Source organism: Acipenser ruthenus, chromosome 17 (genome assembly GCF_902713425.1).
Source record: "Acipenser ruthenus chromosome 17, fAciRut3.2 maternal haplotype, whole genome shotgun sequence".
NCBI classification, from domain to species: domain Eukaryota; kingdom Metazoa; phylum Chordata; class Actinopteri; order Acipenseriformes; family Acipenseridae; genus Acipenser; species Acipenser ruthenus.
Genome location: NC_081205.1, coordinates 26,478,640 through 26,500,931, shown reverse-complemented (window position 1 = coordinate 26,500,931; position 22,292 = coordinate 26,478,640). Strand labels below are relative to the sequence as shown.

General features: G+C 36.5%; 1 protein-coding gene across 4 annotated transcripts in view; it reads left to right on the top strand.

Moving 5' to 3' along the window:
* trip12 (thyroid hormone receptor interactor 12) overlaps positions 1–22,042 on the top strand; it is a 32,982-nt gene extending 10,940 nt beyond the window's left edge. For 2 of the 4 annotated variants that reach the window (XM_034038941.3, XM_034038939.3), the window contains 37 exons: positions 125–261; positions 562–645; positions 2,468–2,563; positions 2,972–3,123; positions 4,380–4,415; positions 4,704–4,799; positions 5,387–5,479; positions 5,721–5,882; positions 6,593–6,661; positions 6,868–7,033; positions 7,222–7,339; positions 7,645–7,801; positions 8,262–8,334; positions 8,683–8,911; positions 9,175–9,293; positions 9,584–9,788; positions 10,083–10,183; positions 10,417–10,591; positions 11,026–11,167; positions 11,372–11,563; positions 12,102–12,253; positions 12,435–12,592; positions 12,700–12,773; positions 12,867–13,066; positions 13,359–13,486; positions 13,571–13,722; positions 14,005–14,147; positions 14,497–14,653; positions 14,854–14,952; positions 15,535–15,649; positions 15,959–16,113; positions 16,614–16,778; positions 17,963–18,127; positions 18,289–18,402; positions 18,775–18,869; positions 19,611–19,714; positions 19,948–22,042. In XM_034038941.3, coding sequence (XP_033894832.2) covers positions 125–261; positions 562–645; positions 2,468–2,563; positions 2,972–3,123; positions 4,380–4,415; positions 4,704–4,799; positions 5,387–5,479; positions 5,721–5,882; positions 6,593–6,661; positions 6,868–7,033; positions 7,222–7,339; positions 7,645–7,801; positions 8,262–8,334; positions 8,683–8,911; positions 9,175–9,293; positions 9,584–9,788; positions 10,083–10,183; positions 10,417–10,591; positions 11,026–11,167; positions 11,372–11,563; positions 12,102–12,253; positions 12,435–12,592; positions 12,700–12,773; positions 12,867–13,066; positions 13,359–13,486; positions 13,571–13,722; positions 14,005–14,147; positions 14,497–14,653; positions 14,854–14,952; positions 15,535–15,649; positions 15,959–16,113; positions 16,614–16,778; positions 17,963–18,127; positions 18,289–18,402; positions 18,775–18,869; positions 19,611–19,714; positions 19,948–20,144 — 4,975 coding nt within the window. In that variant the 3' untranslated portion in view covers positions 20,145–22,042. Of the gene's footprint in view, positions 1–124; positions 262–561; positions 646–2,467; positions 2,564–2,971; positions 3,124–4,379; positions 4,416–4,703; positions 4,800–5,386; positions 5,480–5,720; positions 5,883–6,592; positions 6,662–6,867; positions 7,034–7,221; positions 7,340–7,644; positions 7,802–8,180; positions 8,335–8,682; positions 8,912–9,174; positions 9,294–9,583; positions 9,789–10,082; positions 10,184–10,416; positions 10,592–11,025; positions 11,168–11,371; positions 11,564–12,101; positions 12,254–12,434; positions 12,593–12,699; positions 12,774–12,866; positions 13,067–13,358; positions 13,487–13,570; positions 13,723–14,004; positions 14,148–14,496; positions 14,654–14,853; positions 14,953–15,534; positions 15,650–15,958; positions 16,114–16,613; positions 16,779–17,962; positions 18,128–18,288; positions 18,403–18,774; positions 18,870–19,610; positions 19,715–19,947 lie in introns of all 4 variants that reach the window. The other 2 variants (XM_034038940.3, XM_034038938.3) reach the window with 1 other exon arrangement.
* The last annotated feature ends 250 nt before the right edge of the window (positions 22,043–22,292 follow it).

Here is a 22,292-nt window from a genome sequence, read left to right as displayed (position 1 = left end):
TTAAGAATGTTTTATTCCTGTTCATATTTTGCGTAAATGGTCCCTCAATCATTTCCTATAAAATATTTTTAGTGAGAAAAGGTTAACAACCAGTGTTTGCTATAAAGTCATAATCCTGTTTCAGTCGGCGAGGCTCTGGCCTGGGCAAGCGGGGTGCAGCTGAAGCTCGCCGACAGGAGAAAATGGCAGATTCTGACAACAACCAGGATGGAGCCAACTCTTCAGCTGCACGCACAGACGAGGCGCCCCAAGGAGCATCAGGTAGCTTTGACTGTGTCTTCTACCTTTTAATCTACTGATTAAACACAGTTAGACACCCTATGTGCTTATTTCTGTATCCCATGCCTCTCTTCTATGTAAATAATAATGTGTCATGTTTGCAACTGCAAGACAGGAAATTAAGGCACAATGTCATTCCTTTTTACTCCAGTATTTTCTAGCTGGATGGGTTCTGCTGCTTCACAAACTCCCAGTGTCATCTTGATCACATAAATGCATTTGGTTTGTGCTTGAGTGACAAACCTCGAATGTTTCCCTTACTCATTTTGTTTAAACTTTCAGCTTCTAGTTCAGTGGCTGGGGCTGTAGGAATGACCACCTCAGGAGAGAGTGAGTCTGATGACTCAGAAATGGGTAGACTACAAGGTAAGAACCACATTTAAAACTAAAGCTGTAATTTCAAAGTAATTGATATAATTGGTCCTAGCTCTGAGTGCATAGTTATGTTGTATAGATAGAAGGATCAAAATGCAACATATAAGCATGTTTACATTAAATCTACTTTGTACCAGCATCAGGTTTATAAATTATTAGCAATGACCTTTTGAGAAAGCTGTACATTTTTATATCGTCATTTATAAAAATTTATATATAAGCTTGACTTGCAGAAAAAAACAGCCATGGCCGCCTAACTGGAAGTCAGTAAACCTCCAGGCTGTGTTTCAAACAAACACTGACGTCTTTGATATTTAACAAGTTTGATTTGCCTTACATTGACACGTCAACACACAAATCTTAATTCATGCAAGCAAACTGAAAATTGATCATTGGAGGAAGTCAAAATAAGTGAAAATACTCTCGCATATGGATTATTAACAACATTATACTTCTTCATTGGTAATTTACGCTATTCACATTGTAATCATTAGTTACACAAAGCATTTCCTTTAGAGTTACAAATCAGTCAACCTATTTACTTTTTAAAGGTTGTAAACATACCATGGTCAGTGTTGTACAGCCATTAAACACGCACACATTTGTGTGCTTGTCGGGGGGGGGGGGGGGGGGATAAAATTTGAATAACATATTGCATATTCGAGTACACAAAAGAAAACCTTATACATTAGTTACTAGTAGAAGCAAACGCGTCTATTTAATTAATTTAATGCTGACGCTGAACACGTGTTGTCAGTCTTAAACCAGTTATTTGCATATTAAACATAAGGACCCTAATTAATTATGCAATGCTTGTAATAGCAACATTCTATATATATATATATATATATATATGTTTTTTGTATCTACCTGTTTTTAGTTTAATCAGTTGATGCTGAAATAACTTCCATGTAAACTTGAACCCTAACAGGGATTGTATTTGAGGTTTGCTTGGTAAGTTAATTTTAGTTAGAATTCAAAATGCCATAGTGATTAGAAGTTACAAATCAATGTACTGGAATAAGGAAATATGTTTACTCGCTGACTATTACAATATTTGGTCAATATTGCAGTGGATGTGCCTGTGTGGTACCCGTTCTTCGGTCTTATTTTAGTTTTATGAGTTGTATGTTTTCCAGTTGTGATAACCTTGAGCATGTTAGCAAGTTGAGTACCAGAATATGGGGGATATTTGGAGAAGTCTGTCTGTATCATTTTTGCATACACGTGCAGTGGATGTAGGTCATAGTGATCTACTTGCTTTGATATTGAAGTTTGTTTCCATTTTTACAACCGTGGCTGGGATTTCTGTAAGAAAACAAGAGTAGAAAACATTGGATCAGAGGTCTAAATTGCAAGTATTGTCAGTAGCAAATATCTTTATGATCAAATAGTTTTAATAGCTTTCTGAAGCTGACTGTTCAAAGCATTGGAAACTGCCAAATGTTTACTGAAAGATACAATTCGGGTTTAAACATTGGTTTCAAATTCATCCCACAATTCAGGGTGATAACAGTTCAGAGCCATTCCTGTTTGCACAAGATAACAACTAAAGCTTATGCATTTATTTGATTAAAGTTACTTACATTTTTACATGTTTACATAGTTTAAGCAGAGTGCTTTATCTTTGAAAGACTGGTTGTAGTTTGCTGTGATATGCTGGAGGTGCTACACTGTATGCATCTAAATGGTCACTACATATATTGTTGCAGTTTTTCCGTTAAGGGGACAAGGGTATTTGCTCAGATTGCTGGATCTTGCTCTGTTCTGACTTCCTTTTTGTTAGACCTGTAATGACATGTTTTGTTTCCAGCTCTCTTAGAGGCTCGGGGCCTTCCTCCTCACCTTTTTGGTCCTCTTGGTCCTCGAATGTCACAGCTTTTCCACAGGACGATTGGAAGCGGGGCGAGTAAGTAAAGTGTGTCGTCTATGTGGTCCTTGTTCACTTTGATTCTCTACAATATTGTAAAGAGAAAGGCAGTAAATATATTTCCCTAATAACAGTATATATATGGAACTTTCTAAGTTGTGATCGGTGTCTGAAATAAGAGCTTATTGATGTAATATGGCAAATTACATTTTAGCTTTTTAATATTGAATGTAATGGTATGTTAAATATTGCATACATAACATTCAGTCTTTTTATTGACACATGTCTTCTGTTCCTAAATGTATCTGAACCAGTAGATTACAGAACCTGCAAGGACAATAAATTGACTGAATAGTCTTGTAATTTTGCATACTATTTGTTCATAAGCAGGTATTTAATATGCTTGTTTGTTCTGCAGTTAGTTACAAGTATATATACTCTTTCCAGGCTCCAAGGCCCAGCAGCTCCTTCAGGGTCTCCAGGCCACTGGTGATGAGTCTCAACAACTCCAGGCTGTAATTGAGATGTGTCAGTTACTGGTCATGGGAAATGAGGAAACTCTGGGGGGGTTTCCAGTGAAGAGTGTTGTACCAGCATTGGTAAGAGCAATTCAGAAATGAACGTGTGCCACTAATAACCTTTTCACACTTGCACACTGGAGCCGAGCTGAGCTGAGCCCTCACGGTATGGCTGGTTTCACACTTGTCATTTTGTCGAGCCGAGTCGGAACCGTGAAACTCTGGCCTTGCAAGATATCTGGTACTGGCTTGGTGCTGAGAGGCTGGGGGCGGGGTTAACTCGTAACTGTCGGAACCAATGAAGTCTACCAAAAGATTTCACAGGAATTGAGAAATACGGGACTAAACCACAGCATGAAAGTGTTGTGAAAAAATAAAAATAATGAAACAGGATTACAAAAAAAACTAAAGATCATAACAATAAAGCGGGTCAGACAGCAACAGAAGTAAATATTCTGATTTAATGGACGCAGTTCTTGGTCACCAGACCATTTTTCTTCACAAAAATGGCTGGCATCTTAAATTCGAGTACATTATAGTGATGCATGTATTAAAATCGCCAACAAAAGATGTGGCAGCCCGAGTACACAAACAGCAACGGGACTGACTGGCAGTTGAAGTGTTCCGTGGTAGTTATCCTGCAGAGCGGACACTGTCCTCATCGATGTGAACAAAGCAAGCTTTCGCTCTGCATCCTCCTGTAGCTATGGCTGTGGTGCAGTAGCCTCGAACTGGAGCTGCTGCATTTTTAAACAGGTGTAGGCTCCCTGGGCATGCCCCCCTATCCAATCAGGACCTCCCAATCCACTCAGCTCCAGGCAAGCCTTCTTTTTTACCGCAGCAGCGCAGCTGAACCAGAGACAGGGTCCTGCCTGTCACAAAGCGTCATTTGCTTCCTGAGGAACTTTGAAGTGAAACTTTTTACAATTTCAGTGTTTTGTTATTAGGCTCAGTTCTAATCAGACCCCCATATTTTTCTACTTGTCAAGCAATACCACAGTTCACAAAAAGGGAGAAAAACATGTGTGAGTAATCAACTGGAAATGAGAAGCAGCGCATAACTGCAATGCTCTGTGTGACAGCAGACAGCTGCAAACTGCCTCCCTACGTCGTTTTCTTAGGAGTAAATGCATCTTTTTAATTTTTTTTCACCTCAAGTTGAGGTTTATAAATTTGGGCTGCTTCTTAAATTCGAAGGAATACGGTACATTGACTTGCAATAAAAATAAATCCAAATATAGAATTGAGAAGTATTTATTTGTGTGTTTCAGTATTGTACAAATGCAGTGTTTTGTATAATAAGTTATTAAAAGTGATAAATGTTATCTTTTTTCCAGATAAGCCTATTACAAATGGAGCATAATTTTGACATTGTAAGTATTTTCTTTGCTGTCATTTATTAGAAAGGAGTTTCAGATTAATTAATATGTTTGGAGGAAAACAGTTTAATGTGCATAATCTGTTATTATAATTTACAGTCTTTAATCACTGGATTCTGAGACCACACAGGAAATCAGAAAAATCCTTTTATGCTGCTGAATGGTTTGGATCCTTATTTACCAACCCCAAATTGAACTCGAGTCTTAATTAGTTTCTTATGATTTAAATAGTTTATCCAGTAATCCTGTGGTGTTTTCTAAGGTTTTATTTTTTCTTGACAGATGAACCATGCATCAAGAGCTTTGACATACATGATGGAAGCACTTCCCAGGTCATCGGCTGTGGTGGTTGATGCTATTCCTGTCTTTCTGGAAAAGGTAAATAAACAAATCCAGATGTGATTGCGTCAGAATTGCAGTTTTGGATGATATTGACCAATTGTGGGTATTTGTACATTGGCTGCTTATTATAGTTAGTTGTCTACTAATGATGTGTTCATGTTTAATAGTGATATGTGTGCTTCCTGCACATTCTGCATTTCCTGTGTTTTGTCATCATTGTTCATAGATGAACATGCCTGTAGCCCCAGACTGGTCACACACAAGCTGCTGCTTTCATATAAGGGGTATTGCATCATCTAACAGACTGGTCACAATGAAATACTTGCATACTTGGTCATCTTTCTGATAACTAATTGGGTAAAAACATCAGCTGGTCTATATTTACGTGCCAGTTTCCTTTCTTGACTAACACCTTAGTGATACATTTAGCATGCTGGGGTGGGGAGACATTAAAGCAAAAACATGTTTCAAGTGTGTCTAAATATTGACTGACACCCAGAACCATTATCTTCCTTCTCCACATTGCCCAAGCAAGTTAATTAAACATATTCTTTTTAAAATGCAGTTATTTTTTCAATATTTCTCTAATCATATACACCAATGTCTGTTCTGTCTTTCCCCAGTTGCAAGTTATCCAGTTTATTGATGTGGCAGAACAGGCCCTGACAGCTCTGGAAATGCTATCACGCAGACACAGCAAGGCAATTCTACAGGCTGTGAGTATGGGACTGGCAAATTCTTTGCATTATTCATCCAGCAGATTATTTTAAAATTCAGAGACATTGTTAAAGAATACCAGTGAAGTTTATTAGCTTTAAGATAGCCATGTCATTTTTTTTATCCTGTTAGCTGCTGCTTTTTCATAAACAATCTTATAGTCAAACACATTTAATTTTGATGTTGAGGCTAAGCAGTCAAATATAGGTTCATTTAATATATTTTGCATTTTAATTATAGGGAGGTTTGGCAGACTGTTTGCTGTATCTGGAGTTTTTCAGCATCAACGCTCAGAGAAATGCCCTGGCAATTGCTGCCAACTGCTGCCAGAGCATCACCCCGGATGAGTTTCACTTTGTTTCAGATTCCCTGCCCTTACTCACTCAGAGGCTAACCCACCAGGTAAACTTTTGATGTGGAGCTCACACACCTCTTATTTAATTAGATGTGATAAATATTGTGCTATTTGTATAATTCTGCATGGTTGGTGTTTAAAGTGAAAAAAGTATACTAAATAAGGTAAAAAGGAAAATCTAGTCTAACCAGACTGGGTCATATTATAAATGTTTCTCTGCTTTTCCAGGTTTCTTTTGCAAAAGGAACAAACTTGTACATATAAAATACTTAAACCATTCACAAAAAAACAAATACTAACCAGGATAATGTCCTAATGCAATGGAAACCAAATTAGTCGCAGCAAACTGCATACAAAATGGTATTTCACACAGAACTTGTACCTTCAGCATAGGTTTTTAATGTCTGGATGTTAAGTGGGTGGGGGGGAACATTAAGAAGTGACACAAGGTATTTTGGGTAAACCAAAGCTGCAGTGACCCCTGGGAAGCATACATTGGATAAATCTGTTAAAGGTGTTCTCCCAATTGCTGCTTCTGATTGTGTTGTCTTTCTCAAACTAAACAGCAGCCTTCAAGCCCTGACCCATCTGCTAGCAAAGAAGCAACTGGTGGTTAACCCTGTCATAACAGCATGTGTAATTGTAACATGTTCAATTGGTGCTACATTAACGTAATATGTTGATGTGAAACCTTTAAACAGTTAACTAAATAGGATTGCCTTGATTTGATTAACATTTTGTTTTAAATCTTTTGTAGGATAAAAAATCGGTTGAAAGCACTTGCCTCTGTTTTGCCCGGCTTGTGGACAATTTTCAGCATGAGGAGGTAACTTTCAGAATAACGCCTTGTCCTATGATAGCAGGATCAACATTTCTGTATCCAGTTTACATGATGCTTTAGAAGTTTTTCAAGAAAAAAAATAAAATATTGCTGAGGAACTGTACTGGGAAACAATTATTTTTTATATATTTCTCTGCTTTTATCTGTTTTATGAGTCGTAATAATTTATTTATTTATTTGTTGCATTTCAGAACTTGCTGCAGCAGGTTGCATCTAAGGATTTGTTAACAAATATCCAGCAGCTCTTAGTTGTGACTCCTCCCATCTTGAGCTCAGGCATGTTTATTATGGTGGTGCGCATGTTCTCTCTAATGTGTTCCAACTGCCCCAGTCTGGCCGTGCAACTCATGCAACAGAGTAAGTACGTTATTTGTGTAAGATCCCAAACAATTGGAAACTTCCCAGTTTTTTTTATTATTTATTTATTTTTTTTATAACTTTTCTAGGACGGATAGCTAATTTTTTGAAGAAAATATTTGCATTTAAATACCATATTTTGAAGTAGTCTACAGTTTCAAAGTTTAAAATGTTAAATTTCTTTACAGATATAGCAGAAACTCTCCGTTTCCTTCTGTGTGGAGCTTCAAATGGCAGTTGTCAAGAACAGATTGATCTTGTACCACGTAGCCCACAGGAACTCTATGAGCTTACTTCTCTTATATGGTAATTTTTTCCCTTTACCCTAATGGAATTCTCCAAATCAACTTTCTTAGCACTTGCTAATTTAAAGGGTGTTTTAAAATGTTCACCTTTATGACCACGTATCATTCAAACATTAAAAAAGAATAGCTCACTAGCACATTGCAAGCTGTGCATTTTTCACCTGTAACATAATTTGGTTGAAATACATTCAACAGAAATATTTTTATGAATAATGTAGCTGGTCATTATAAATAAGGGCATGTTATTCTTGTCTTTTGGCTTGAAATTGTATTTCTTTTTTCCAATTTGATTTTTTTGTCATTCAGTGAGCTTATGCCATGCCTGCCCAGAGAGGGAATCTTTGCAGTCGATACAATGCTCAAAAAGGGAAACACTCAGAACACGGATGGTGCAATCTGGCAGTGGCGAGATGACAGAGGCCTGTGGCATCCATATAACAGAATTGACAGTCGGATAATTGAGGTACTGTTGGGCTCTTTTTCATACTTTAAGTGAAATACAGCATGTTCTGTGTGCCCCCCCGCCCCCCACTCCCAATTTCAGGCCAACATTGTGACTTAAAAGTAGAACTTATTTCAGTTAAGTACACTGCATAAAAATAAACCCCATAAATACTTGCTGATATGTAAATTGCCCCTTAATGCATTTTTTTTTGCATTGGTTTCAGAACCTTATTTAATTTTATGCAGAGCTTTTCTGCAGCCAAAATAAAATCTATTTCGGAAAAAAAAAAAAATTGGTAGAATAAAGCTTAATATTTTGTTTTAATTCTCCCAACTATATTTTAGTTGGGGTATTTCCTAGAAGTATTGATCTTTTCCTCTTATCTTTCTGCTCACAGACAGCTCATCAGAATGGTGAAGATGAGATTAGCTTATCCACCCTTGGACGTGTTTATACTATTGATTTTAATTCTATGCAGCAGATCAATGAGGATACAGGGACGGCTCGAGCAATTCAGAGAAAACCCAACCCTTTAGCCAACCCCAACACCAGTGAGTAATGTTTATTAATCACAAAGTAGCGATTTGTATATTTGTCTGTATTTTAACTAGATTATAAAAAACATATTCTGTATGTAATTCCATGTTTATTTGTGTTAGGACGGCCATCAAATATTTTTTAGATTCTCAATTTTAGGAAATCAAGACTTCACTTTTTGCTGAATTTCCAATGCAACTGGCAAGGCAAACATTTACTAATGTGCATATTGTGTGTGTATATTTAAACAATAGATTAACACTCATTTTTATTTTATTTAAAACATTTTTGTTTTTCTGCTAGCGCCTTGCTCAGGTGGTATTGATGTTGTGTGTGTTATTTATTTATTTATTTTTATTAAGGTGGTCATTTGGAAGTAAAGAAGGATGATGCCAGGGCACAGCTGATGAAGGAAGACCCCGAACTGGCAAAATGCTTTATAAAAACTTTGTTTGGTGTGCTGTATGAAGTGTACAGTTCTTCAGCTGGACCTGCAGTCAGACACAAGTGCCTTAGAGCAATTCTTAGGATTATTTATTTTGCTGATGCTGAACTTCTAAAAGATGTGCTAAAAAATCATGCTGTATCTAGGTAGGTACCGTACCTTTAGCAGTACAAACCTTTCATGGATACAAAGTTACAGTCCTTTGCATTTTAAGCACTATGACACCTTTGTCAGGACCAAAAACATTGATTTGTACATTTGTCTTGTATGTAACTGTAAATAGGCTATTCAGATACATTTTAATCACTATTTCCCTGCTGAACCACACTTTACTTGACATGACAGGTATGTGCATATAACTGACAAATTATTTTGATGTAAACCTTTGTATCATCCTTCTATGTTTCAGTCACATTGCTTCCATGCTGTCCAGTCAGGATCTGAAGATTGTAGTCGGAGCATTACAAATGGCAGAGATTTTAATGCAGAAGTTACCCGACGTATTTGGAGTTTATTTCAGAAGAGAAGGTAATAATGAGTCTGCACATTTTGGCAATGATGTAACACATAACTCTGTGCCACAGGGGTGCCCAAAATCTAGCCTAAAACGCTGCCAGATGAATTAATTTTGCCCATTTTTGGCAGGAGCATTTACTATATGTGGTTTGTGCCAAAGAATAAGGTAGAAATTTAAAACCAAACACTAAAGTAAAGTGGACTGAATTTTTTTGGAGGAGCAGCAGTATAATCACACTGCGAAATAAGAGACTGTTGAAGTTAATATTTCTTGCATTCCTGATCTTCCCTAATATTTTAAGGTGTGATGCACCAGGTGAAAAATTTGGCTGAATCGGAGACTCTCCTTACTAGCCCTCCCAAGGCTTGCACTAGTGGGATTGGAAGTATATGTACAACTACAATTAGTACAGCAACAACCACTGCTGCAGCCAATGCAACCCCAGACCTAGGCTCTCCCAGCTTCCAGCACAGCATGGATGATTCTCTGGATCTGAGTCCCCAGGGGTAAGAGAAAGTTGAGTTATTTTACAAACAAATGGCTCAGTCAGAATGATTGCCAACGCTATAAATTGGATTTAAGTAAACGCTTGAGGATATGATTTGTTACAATGATGTTTACCTAAGAAATGTGTACTTGCAATAACTTGGTCATCAATGATGTGCTATTTCATTTGAACTTTAATGAAATGGTTGTATAAAATGTATCTGGCTGTTAAGGAGCATACTAAATACCTGCATTAGTGAATTTTGTTGAAGCCTTTATGATAACATGATAGATTTAAAATATATATTTTTTAGTCGATTAAGTGATGTCCTAAAGAGAAAACGGCTGCCAAAGCGTGGTCCAAGAAGGCCAAAGTATTCTCCTCCAAGAGACGATGACAAAGTTGACCATCAAGGTACACGCATTCTGTATTTTGGGCCACCTTTTTAGATGCTAGTTTGATAAGATGAGTGGGTAAAGTCCTTCTCTACATGTTTATGATGTTGCTACTTGGGTATGACATTGCTATTACAAATGAGCGAGTATTAGTCTTCCCCTTAAACATGACATACTGGGCAAAACATGTCTATTTAGAATGTATTGTGGTGATTTTAAAATGTAACCTTTTTCCTTTTATTTTCTATATAGCTAAGAGTCCTACTACCACACAGTCTCCCAAATCTTCCTTCTTGGCAAGTTTGAACCCTAAAACCTGGGGAAAATTAAGCACTCAAACAAACAGCACCAACTCTGAACTGCCACGCACAGCTGGAGTCAGCGGTCTGGCACGGGTTCCTCCAAAAGACTCTGTATCCAATAACAGGTAAGATTTGAATCGATTTTAAAGTAACATTTGGGGTTTCAACTGCTTCCCTGTCACTCGGCATGAATTCTTTCTGTAGTTGTACAGTTGCAAAGCTTAAATGTGATTGCTTATTATAAATTAAATATTAATTTTTAGAAATAACAATGGCTGTTTGGCACAACACATCACAGGTTGTAAGTGTTTAGTGTCAGTTTGTATTATACAACTGCATTTGGACACACTCCTGAATAAGGACCACTACAATGTTGACAAATTAGTGCTATGGCTTTTTTGATATATAAATGTATAATAATGTATAATGTGATATGTTGTAACAATTGTAAGTCGCCCTGGATAAGGGCGTCTGCTAAGAAATAAATAATAATAATAATAATAATAATAAATGTTTTAAAAGTCTGTGTTAAAGTGTGAAACATTTATTTGTCACACAGGGATAAGATTAGGGCTTGGATAAAAGAGCAGGCCAGTAAGTTTGTGGAACGCTACTTCAGCTCTGAGAACGTGGATACAAGCAATCCTGCACTGAATGTACTACAGAGACTTTGCACTGCTACCGAACAACTCAGTCTACAGGTCTGGGGCAAAATCTTACTTTGAATGTATTTGTATTCTGTGTTGGTAATGTTGATACAAAGTGGGTAATATGTAATGTAGGAATTTTTTTTGGGGGGGGGAAGGGGGGAGGTTGTTCTGTCTGGGCTGTTGCAAAACTGTCTTGTATTTGTAATTTATTTACTGGGTAGAATGTCTCAAGTAAATGTGGTTCTATTTCTTTAGGTGGATGGTGGAATTGAGTGCCTTGTAGAAATCTGCAGTATAGTCTCTGAGTCAGATGTGTCCTCGTTTGAAATCCAGCACAGTGGATTTGTAAAACAACTGCTGCTTTATTTGACATCCAGAAGTGACAAAGACACTGTGAACCGTGATGTCAGATTAAAGAGATTTCTGCATGTGTTCTTTGGTTGTCCGGTAAGATCACTTAGAATTACTTTCTAAATATTGATAATGTGTTCATTTATAGTTATTTACAGTAATATTGTCTAAAGGGTAATTTTCATTGGACATATAAACATTTCTAAACTTTGCATGGATATTTTTTTTATCAGAACTTGTGGTTGTTAATTCCTCCATTTTAAAACGGTGAGACCTATTGAATTGGCTGTTTTTATAGTATTTCAGCTCTCTAGAAGCAGTTTTCAGCCCCCTGCACTTTGCTGCTTGCTTTTACGTAACTTGAACTTGTTTGTTTTGAACAGAGGATCACATGCCTTGAAACATGTAGATCATGGCCACTTATCTAACAGGCTGAGCTATTGAAAGCTACAGCTATATTTTAAAAACTATATCCTGAAATTTGATTCATCTTTCAAAAGAGCTTTATGTGCTGTGCTGTTTGCTGTTGATGTAGGTCATGGTGACCTACTTTTGAGGATTCAATCAACTGATGTGTCTCTCTTTGCATGGTATATATGTTACTAACAAGTATTTGTTTTGTTTTTTGGCTCAGCCCCCAGGACTAGAACCTCTTGGACGATTAGAGCCTTTAGAAAATGGACCGCTAATGGCTCTTGTGCACAAAATGAACAACTGTCTTAGCCAGATGGAACAGTTCCCTGTTAAAGTGCACGACTTCCCCAGTGGGAATGGAACAGGAAGCAGGTATGAATAGTAATGAAGGGTTAAGATTTAAGTTGTGGTTGTTAGTTCCTCCACATTTTAAAATGGTGAGACCTGTTGACTTGGCTGTTTTTATAATATTTCAGCTCTCTAGAAGCAGTTTTCAGCCCCCTGTACTTTTCTGCTTGCTTTTACGTAACTTGAACTTGTTTGTTTTGAACAGAGGATCCCAGGCCTTGAAATTCTTCAACACCCATCAGCTAAAATGCCAGCTTCAGAGACATCCAGACTGTACTACCGTAAAACAGTGGAAGGGTGGCCCAGTGAAAATAGATCCTTTGGCTTTGGTACAGGCTATTGAAAGATACCTTGTTGTCAGAGGTTTGGAGTTTATTTATTAATTTATTTAAAAACGTCTGTGTAATTGACAGTGACTTGAATGATTTTAAGGTTTTGCAAGCGATTGATAAACTGTTTATATCTGTTAGGGTATGGAAGAATTCGTGAGGAAGATGAAGACAGTGACGACGATGGGTCAGATGACGAAATTGACGAATCTCTGGCACGTACAATTGGTTACTTTTTTTTTCTTTTAAGGGGTGAGCGCGAGTTGTCTTGTTTTCTAACACGTTATGGATTTTCATTTTTTTCTTAGGCTGCACAGTTTTTGAATTCGGGAAACATGAGGCACAGGCTGCAGTTTTACATTGGAGACCACTTACTACCATACAACATGACGGTGTACCAGGCAGTTAGACAGTTTAGTATACAGGCTGAAGAGGAGCGCGAGTCCACAGACGATGAAAGCAACCCCTTAGGAAGGGCTGGAATCTGGACAAAGACCCATACAATATGGTATTTGTATGTTCTGTGCAACACTTCCTCTGTTTTCATAAGATCATTTCGGTATTAAAGCGTTTTAATCCTAATATTTTTGCACAGTAATTGGCTTCATTGTCTAAGAACCTCTACATTCTTAAAAAAAAAAAAAAAAAAAAACTCCTCAATGTGTTTAATAGCATGCTTCTTCATAGTTCGTTTAGTTGGCACATTCAGTTGTACAAATGTGCTCATGTGGGTAGGCTAAACGGAAATGTTTAGCTTTTCCACTTAAGTAACAGAGTATTAAAATGATCCCCTTTCTTAGGTACAAGCCAGTGAGAGAAGATGAAGATAGCAATAAGGATGTGGTTGGTGGAAAGAGAGGACGTGCACAAACCGCACCAACTAAAACTTCCCCTCGAAATTCAAAAAAGCATGATGAACTGTGGCATGGTAGGAACTGTTCTTGTGTGGATTTGAATGCATTAAAGCAATGGTGCTTTTAAATGCAGACTTAACCAGTTTTATTTTTTGCAGATGGGGTGTGTCCTACAGTGGCAAACCCATTAGAAATTTACCTCCTTTCAGTCCCACCTGAAAACATAACATTTGAAGATCCTTCTCTTGATGTGATCCTACTTCTAAGAGTTCTTCAATCAATAAGCAGATACTGGTTTTATCTATACGATGTAAGTGTGACATATAATCCCCCCCCCCCCCCCTCAATACTCCTGTTTGGGGAAGGGGGCACATTAATTCTGTGTCTGAGTTTTGTTTTTGGCATGCAATGAATCCTAAATGAGTTGGAATGCATGATACTTTTTTCTTGTCAGTAGAGGGTAATAAATGAAAAGCTTTCGACTTTAAAAACAGAAACTATTTGTTTCCTTGAATTTCACTTGTATAGAAATAATCCAGCAGTTCATTTATCAATGTAACGATGAACTAATTCGTACATGGCTTGTTTGTAGAATGCCACCTGCAAAGAGATTATTCCTACCAGTGAGTTTATCAACAGCAAACTTACTGCAAAAGCTAACCGGCAACTTCAAGATCCCTTGGTTATCATGACTGGTAACATCCCACCGTGGCTAACAGAGCTTGGGAAAACCTGGTAAGTTATACAAGAAATGTGAAATATCAGTTGTGCAGTTTTGTGGTTAAAGATTTCATGTTAACATTGCAAGAAAAAAGTGAATGAAATATGGGTTAGACTGGTCTCCACTGGGAGCGCCTATTTTATATTTGCTGTCACACCCAAGTAAATTGTCTTTTTAAACAGTAGACATCAGGAGACCTTTTAATGTCTAAAAACAGTATTGTTAGATGGTAATCATTTACTATTGTGTATCTGGTAAATGTTTGGTAGATATACATGTATTTTATTATAAAACAGCCTTTTAAAATAGTAAAATTATATGTTTATCTTATTTTAAGTAAAAGATTGCTGCTTTCTTTTTTAGCCCATTTTTCTTCCCCTTCGATACCCGACAAATGCTGTTCTATGTAACAGCCTTTGATCGAGATCGGGCCATGCAGCGGTTACTGGACACAAATCCAGAAATTAATCAGTCTGATTCCCAAGACAGCAGAGTTGCACCGCGATTAGACAGGAAAAAGGTGAGATTATAACTTCATGTCAGATGCACCGTTTTCCAGATAAATGGGTGTACGTTATTCTCACTGGCAACAAGACAAAAGAAACGCGATTTACTTTGTGCATGAACTTTTGAAATGCCCTTTATTATACTTGCATTTTTTAATTCCGCTTTTTATTTATGTATAAATGTTTCTGGAATTTGTTTTCCTTTCTTTCACAGCGTACTATAAACCGTGAAGAGTTATTGAAACAAGCTGAATCAGTAATGCAAGATCTTGGCAGCTCAAGAGCAATGTTGGAAATACAGTACGAAAATGAAGTATGTGTTCTCATATCAATCGGCTTTAAATTAATGTTTATTGGGCTATGAGGTATTGCATAATGTAGTTCAGAATTGCATTAGCAAAGTGTTTTATTGTTGTTTTAAGGGCTTGTTCACATTTGGTTTGATGTTGAGGGCTTTAGTGCAGTCTTGGGTTTGTTTGGAGGTTAATGTAAAATGTCCAAATTAACTCCAGATGGTTCTGAGTTCATTTTTTTTTGGGAACCGTACTGTGTAATCAATGGTGGTTCTTATGAAACCATACTGACAATCAAACTTGTTTGTTGTGTTTTTTTTCTATGCATTGATATTCAACAAAATTACATAATTTCAGTTGTGCGCTTATCTTATCTCCTCCCCCCCCCCCCCCCCCCGTATTGAACATAGTGCAACATTGCAATCTCTGACACATCACATGTGAACCTCTTGCATGGATATAGAAAAATGAACTGAGTTTGCTTACAAAAATTGGGTGTGAAACTAACACACTTGCTTGCTGTGTGAAAACCAAATTAACCAAATTAACTTAATTCTCTTTCACTTGAACAAAACCAGATTTTCAACTTTTAATATTTTTAGGTTGGAACTGGCCTGGGACCCACATTGGAGTTTTATGCACTTGTATCTCAGGAACTGCAGAGATCTGACCTTGGCTTATGGAGAGGAGAGGAAGTTGCCTTGTCAAACCCAAAAGGTAAAGCAGTGTAGTGTTACATTGTCAGGTGTCTCTATACAGACATTCTCTTTCTGTTGTATCATCAAGTGTTTTATTTAACAGGGACAATGTACAATTTAACATTCATGACAAGTCACAAGATGTATTGTACCCAGACTTAGCTATAAGTTAATTTACATCGGGAGTCCCTGGGCTCGTAAGAAGTCATGTGATTGTGTGTTGCATGGAAAATAAAACTGAGCAAGCCTTTTTTTTTTTTTTTTTTAAATAAGTGGACAAGCTCATTTTTGTTTTTGTTTTTATTCAAACAATTTATTTGTCTAACAGGAAGTCAGGAAGGGACCAAGTACATCTTCAGTTCACGGGGTCTGTTTGCTGTTCCTTTTGGAAGGACGACTAAACCGGCTCATATAGCCAAGATTAAGATGAAGTTCCGTTTTCTGGGAAAATTAATGGCCAAGGCCATCATGGATTTCAGATTGGTAGGGTCACAAGCAAATAGTTTACTGTCCTTCCTACAGAATGTATACTTGCATGTTATGTAAAAGCAAATCCATAATTTGTCATACAACTGACATATTTTTTGTTACTGGCAAGTTATATACATATTTAATTTTTGTATATATATATATATATATATATATATATATATATCTATATATATATATATATATATATATATATATATATATATATATCAAAATAAATTTAGATACACATTCTTTAGGCATTGTAATTTTGACATTGTAATTTTGCATGTATTTGAATTGTGCATCTAGGACCCCTTTGGAAATAAGATGTACATCTCAATGGGTTGGCATCCTGATTGAAACAATAAAGAATATTTGGATACCTATATTAGAGCGAGGAAAAAGATTATGGCTGTAACGTAATCCTACCGGTCATAATATCTATGAAAAGATGTGGCTAATTCATTACACAGTATCTTCAAGCCCATTTTTTATGTTATTTTTATTCTTAGTTGGACCTTCCTCTTGGGCTGCCATTTTACAAGTGGATGCTGCGTCATGAGTCCTCGGTCAGCTCCCATGACCTCATTAACATTGATCCTGGTGTAGCCAAATCAATTCATCACCTTGAGGACATCATCAGACAGAAAAAGAAACTGGAACAGGATAGGACGCAGGTAAAGGCAGCAGTCTGGTTTCAATGGCAGAGAAACCTTTTTCTTCAACTTTTAAATTGGTTTGAAAACTTTCACATTCCAGCACCAGGTGGCACTCTTTCTCTTAAGCTGTCAAAAGAAAACGCATGATACTATTTAATTAGAGTCCAAGCCATTTTCGCATTTTTATTTACTGTTAGATTTGTGAAATAGCCTGAAACTCACCCTGTTCAATACAGAGATAACAAAAACCACAGAAATTTACTTTTTAGAAAAAAAACATTATTTAGTGTTTTGTAAAAAGTAGGGAACATGGACAAAAAAAATTGGATAATAAATAAGGAAATTATGGCCATGTATGCAAAATTACGGAGCCCTGGAGACGACGTGTGAAAACCCCCCCCCAAAAAAACAGCCTTGGTTTAACTAGTTTGCACGATTTTATTATCTTGTTCCCACAAAATAACTATCTCGTTCGCACGAATTACTAACTCGTTCGCACAATTGTCATTGGTACAATAGTTCCCAGCGTACAAAACTTCCCAGTGTCCTCCCTTTCACAGCTGCGCTTGCACATTAACCTGAAAAAGAAAGACTTTGTCTCCCGGTTCAGCTCAATTAATTTAAGTTGTTCTGTAATTACAGATATCCTGTTGAACACACACAATAACATATGGACAAATAAAACAGTTTAAGCACTTTGTAACTGATCTTATTCGCCATTTTTTTATAAATAAATTTAAAAAAAAAATCCATACAATAGTAGCTACCTGTTTTACACGTTTCCCAAAAAATATTAGCCGACGCCATTCTTTTTATAAATACATAAATAGTAGCTAGTGTTTTACACATCTCCCAATAAATATGGGTGCACCAATGACTAAATCGCGGGAACGAGAGAGTTCATTTGTGGGAATAAGTTCATTTGTGTCGTCTCCGGGGCTCCGTACAAAAGGGACCAAAAGCAACCAAAGAGATCGGCGCAGTCTCACAGTGCCTGCGTAAAAAGAGTTAGAGCCAGGTTGCCGACATATTTAACATTGGGCGGACCCTATAGAGTTAAATTCTTAGCTTAAGCTAACAAACTTTAAAATCGATAATAGAACGTCACAAACGTTACATTTGGTCAACAGTAATTATAAACACACAGTATTGACATAATAGAACAGCTGAATGATTCAACTGAGCCTGTCTTTGTTTTACAGTCAAGGGAATCTCTGCAGCAGTCTTTAGAAGGTCTGAACATGAACGGTTGCTCTGTGGAAGACTTGGGTCTTGACTTCACTTTGCCAGGATTTCCTAACATTGAGTTGAAGAAAGGAGGCAAGGATGTCCCAGTAAACATCCACAATCTAGAAGAGTACCTAAGGGTATGTGTAATATAATTCATGGGTGTGTTGGAAGAGTTGCTATTGTTGGGTTGTCTTGAGAGGTAATATTTTGGAAATATGATATTAAAGTATTCTGTGAAAAGCCAGCAGGATCAATATGCATTGTTCTCACATTTTGAATGTCTGCCATGTTTTTGCAGTTGGTTGTGTTCTGGACCTTGAATGAAGGTGTTTCCAGGCAATTTGAGTCATTCAGGGAAGGATTCGAGTCAGTCTTCCCTCTGCAGCACCTGCAGTATTTCTATCCTGAAGAGGTAAACTTTCAGCATATATTTTTCTAGTGGTCTGTGGAAATCAGTTTCTTCTAGTTCTGCAATCCCTTTACTTTTAGGTCTACTCCAGCTTTGAACACGTAAGAGATTTTACAGAAATGTGTTTTTGTCCAGTTCAGTTGTCTTGTTTCTCATTTTGCTGAATGTTTTGGGGTAGACCATTACATATCATTGAACTTGTAGTGCTCTAATTTAATTTAAAAGGAAACCATTACAATTTAAATATTTCATTTTATATAGGTTTGTGAATTAAATGCACAGTATTTGAATATAGTGTCTGTAAAACCCTTGACAGATTGGCAACATTGGTACCCGTTAGCCTCTTAATATTTAAATTACCTTTTTTACATACAGCTGGATCAATTGCTTTGTGGTAGCAAGTCAGAGACCTGGGATGTTAAAACATTAATGGAGTGCTGTAGACCAGACCATGGGTATACCCATGACAGGTAACTGTTTCATAGATGTTTGAAATGTAGAACTTCTGTCTGCATTTTTTCTAAATATACAGCTATGGCCAAAAGTTTTGCATCACCTATAATTTTAGGCTAATTTTATTATCTTATTTAACATCATGTAATCAAAGAAACTACAACATAATATTGCAGAAGTCTACCAGCATAATAGTAGTACAGTATTTCAAGTTATATTGTCAATGTCACATTTTTTCAATTTGTCAGTTTAAGTATATGGGAAAACTACAAAGCTGTATATAATTCAATATGTTAACGTAACATTATTCAGCAGGTTTCATTTGACTTTATGAAGCAAAATAAGTTCATTCTATAGTGTGATACAAAACCTTTGGCCCTAGCTCTACCTACTACTACCACTACTGCTGAGCATGACGTGTTAAAAATTAAAGGTAGATAAGAATAAATAATCCTGTGGTTGCTTGTCTGATGTAATACAGAAGCAGCCCATCTGCATTATAAAGAAATATAGTTTAAAAGTCTGGATATTCAGTGGTTTATTTACTCTGGTTAAATGTTGCTTACTACTTGTTCACAATCATCTGGTTAATTTAAATGGGACTGTGCATTTAACATTGTGTTAACAGTAAGGGTTTTTGGGGGTGGTGGCAAACCATACACCCAAAACCCTACATCTGGAATCTACAACTGTTTCATTCAAGAAAACTTGATTCATTTTGTAACTCTTCTCCTCCAACCAACTGTTTCTGTCAACAGTCGTGCCGTCAAGTTCCTGTTTGAAATTCTCAGCAGTTTTGATGCTGAGCACCAAAGGCTGTTTCTACAGTTTGTTACTGGTAGTCCACGACTACCTGTAGGAGGTATGTTATTTTCATTTTTATATAGTTCCTACCAAGCATTTGAATGTATTTTAATGAACCACGTAATGTCAAGGCTTCAAGCAAAACCATTTTTATAGATTCGAAGATGCTGGTTTTTTGTAGTTTTAAATAAACTGTATATAAATATTTTTTTAAATCTTGATGGACTGTTCACTGAACTGATATGTTTTCTTTTGTCAGTTGTATTGTAATGTAGTGTTTTTTTTATGCAGGCTTCAGGAGTTTGAACCCCCCGCTGACAATTGTCCGCAAGACATTTGAGTCTACGGAGAATCCTGATGATTTTCTGCCCTCTGTAATGACCTGTGTCAACTATCTCAAGTTACCAGACTACTCTAGTATTGATATAATGCGTCAAAAACTGTTGATAGCTGCTAGAGAGGGGCAGCAGTCGTTCCATCTCTCCTGATTGCAACGTTTAAATGCCTTTTACAGTAAGAGAGAGAGAGAGAGAAATCATGTTTTTTTTTTTTTTATCACCTACACGAGGCAATGTGTGTACAGCTGCCTTGCTGTAGAAAGCAGCCTGTGAAATTAAAGACTTGATATACATATTTGCTGCCCCCTTCTCCTCCCACAAACTGAAAGACATCACATGCCCCACAGATTTCACAGAAGACTAATGATATGTCATTAGTTGAAGAGTTAAATTTTTTTTTTTTTTTTTTTTTTTGATGGGTGACATTTTAAACTTGCATTGCTGTGTGATACTTAAAAAGGGATTTTTCTTTTTTTTTTTTTTTTTCAGGATGGTAGAACAATAAATGTCACTGTGCAGTTTCATTTTGGGGTGTGTGTTTCCATCTAGCAAACTATAGTTTTGTTCCAAAGAATTTTTTTTTTGTACAGCCATAAATTTTGCAAACTTGCTCATACTTCGGATACGTTTTGATTTAGCTCCACGTATGTTCACTCGTCATTTTCCCCCGTTTTTAGTTTGTCCATTTACATTGTTTGTATAATATACCACCAGTGTGTGTGTGTTGTATTTGGGTTCTTCTTTTTTGTGTATTTCTTAATCTTGCAGACAAAGTTGTTACAGGTGGTTGAATGTGGGTAAAAATCAAAACCCAAGTTTTTCCCCTAAATTAAAAATTGTGAAATAGTCTCCATTTTAAAGCGTTTCATCACATTGTTACAAATATAATCAAAACGCTTTAATGATAGTATTTTTCTTAGTGTAGGTCATTTTTGCTGAATCCCTGAAAGACACACTAGTTGCTGTGTACCAGATTATTTCTGGCAAAACAAATCGTATTAATAAAAGCTGAGAGTGCTCCATTTATATTTTGTAGTTTAGCAAAATTGAGCTGGTCAATTATTTTATTGTTTTATGGCCAGATAGCATTTCAAGTTAATGTAAGGAAAAATGCAGTTCCTCGCTCTGTTGGCAGTGAGATGGCAGTTTTTTCTAATATATATATATATATATATATATATATATATATTTCTTGCTGTAGTGTTATGTCCTTTATTATTATTATTTTTTTTGCACTGCTAGCTTGGAACAAACAGTTGAGCGCTCCTGACATGTATGGATATGGATAAGGCACCTGTAAGCAATGCTCTGTCCAACTGTTCATGTGCTGGTTTCTGAGATCTGCAATAATTTACTTCATCGGGTTCATGTTTTTACCTGAACATAAATAAAATAACTGTTTGACTTGCTGCTTTTTTTTTTTTTCTTTTTATTGTATTGCGGTGGCATTTTGTTGATTTTTGTTTTTTGATCACATGTAAAGTTTAAATAATACTGATTAAAACAATCGAGTGAATGCTTTTTATTTATTTTTTTTTTGGAAGGAGCTTCAATAGGACTCGATTTGCTCTGTATTGTGCAACAACAGCAATTCACCACTCAAGAGATCGTTCTTGCTCTTGGGACAGACATCTAGTTTCAGTGGGCCAACAAAGAATTATTTGGTGTTTAGAAGTAGCTGTTCTTAGTAGCTGTTGTTAGACAGCATTACAGACCCTGAACCTTCATATTTGTAATCTGGGTAAAGGTTTTGGGTGGGAAAGACTGACCCTTGTCACTTTTGTTAAACATAGGTGCCAACACTCCAGTACTATAAATGTAAATGGTTAAGACTGGAAGGGAGGTTTTTGGGTTTTTTTTTTGGTTCATAATTGAGATGTTCTTGGAGTAGATGCATGAAGCACCTGAAATTACATTTTTATCTCTTCCAAGTGTTCTTGACATCCACATTGTTTTAATTTTCCCTGTAACATTTAACATGTACTCTGTTCCAATCATTCTCTCTTTTTGTTAATTTAATAATCTTTATATTAAAAATGATAATGGCACAGTAGATTCAGTGTTTCTTGATCTCAACACACATCTGCAGGAATCCTGACCACTTTACATACCATCTCACAAGAATGCAAACACATTTTTATTTAGGCTGTGGTTCTGTTGGTTTGTGAACCATATATTAAGCAAAGGAAAACTAAAAAGTCTTCAGAAATAGACATACACCTAGCACTCAAAACCCATTGTCCATTATTTATGGAGTATACATGTTTCTGTATATAATAAAAAAGGGAGGGGGCTTCA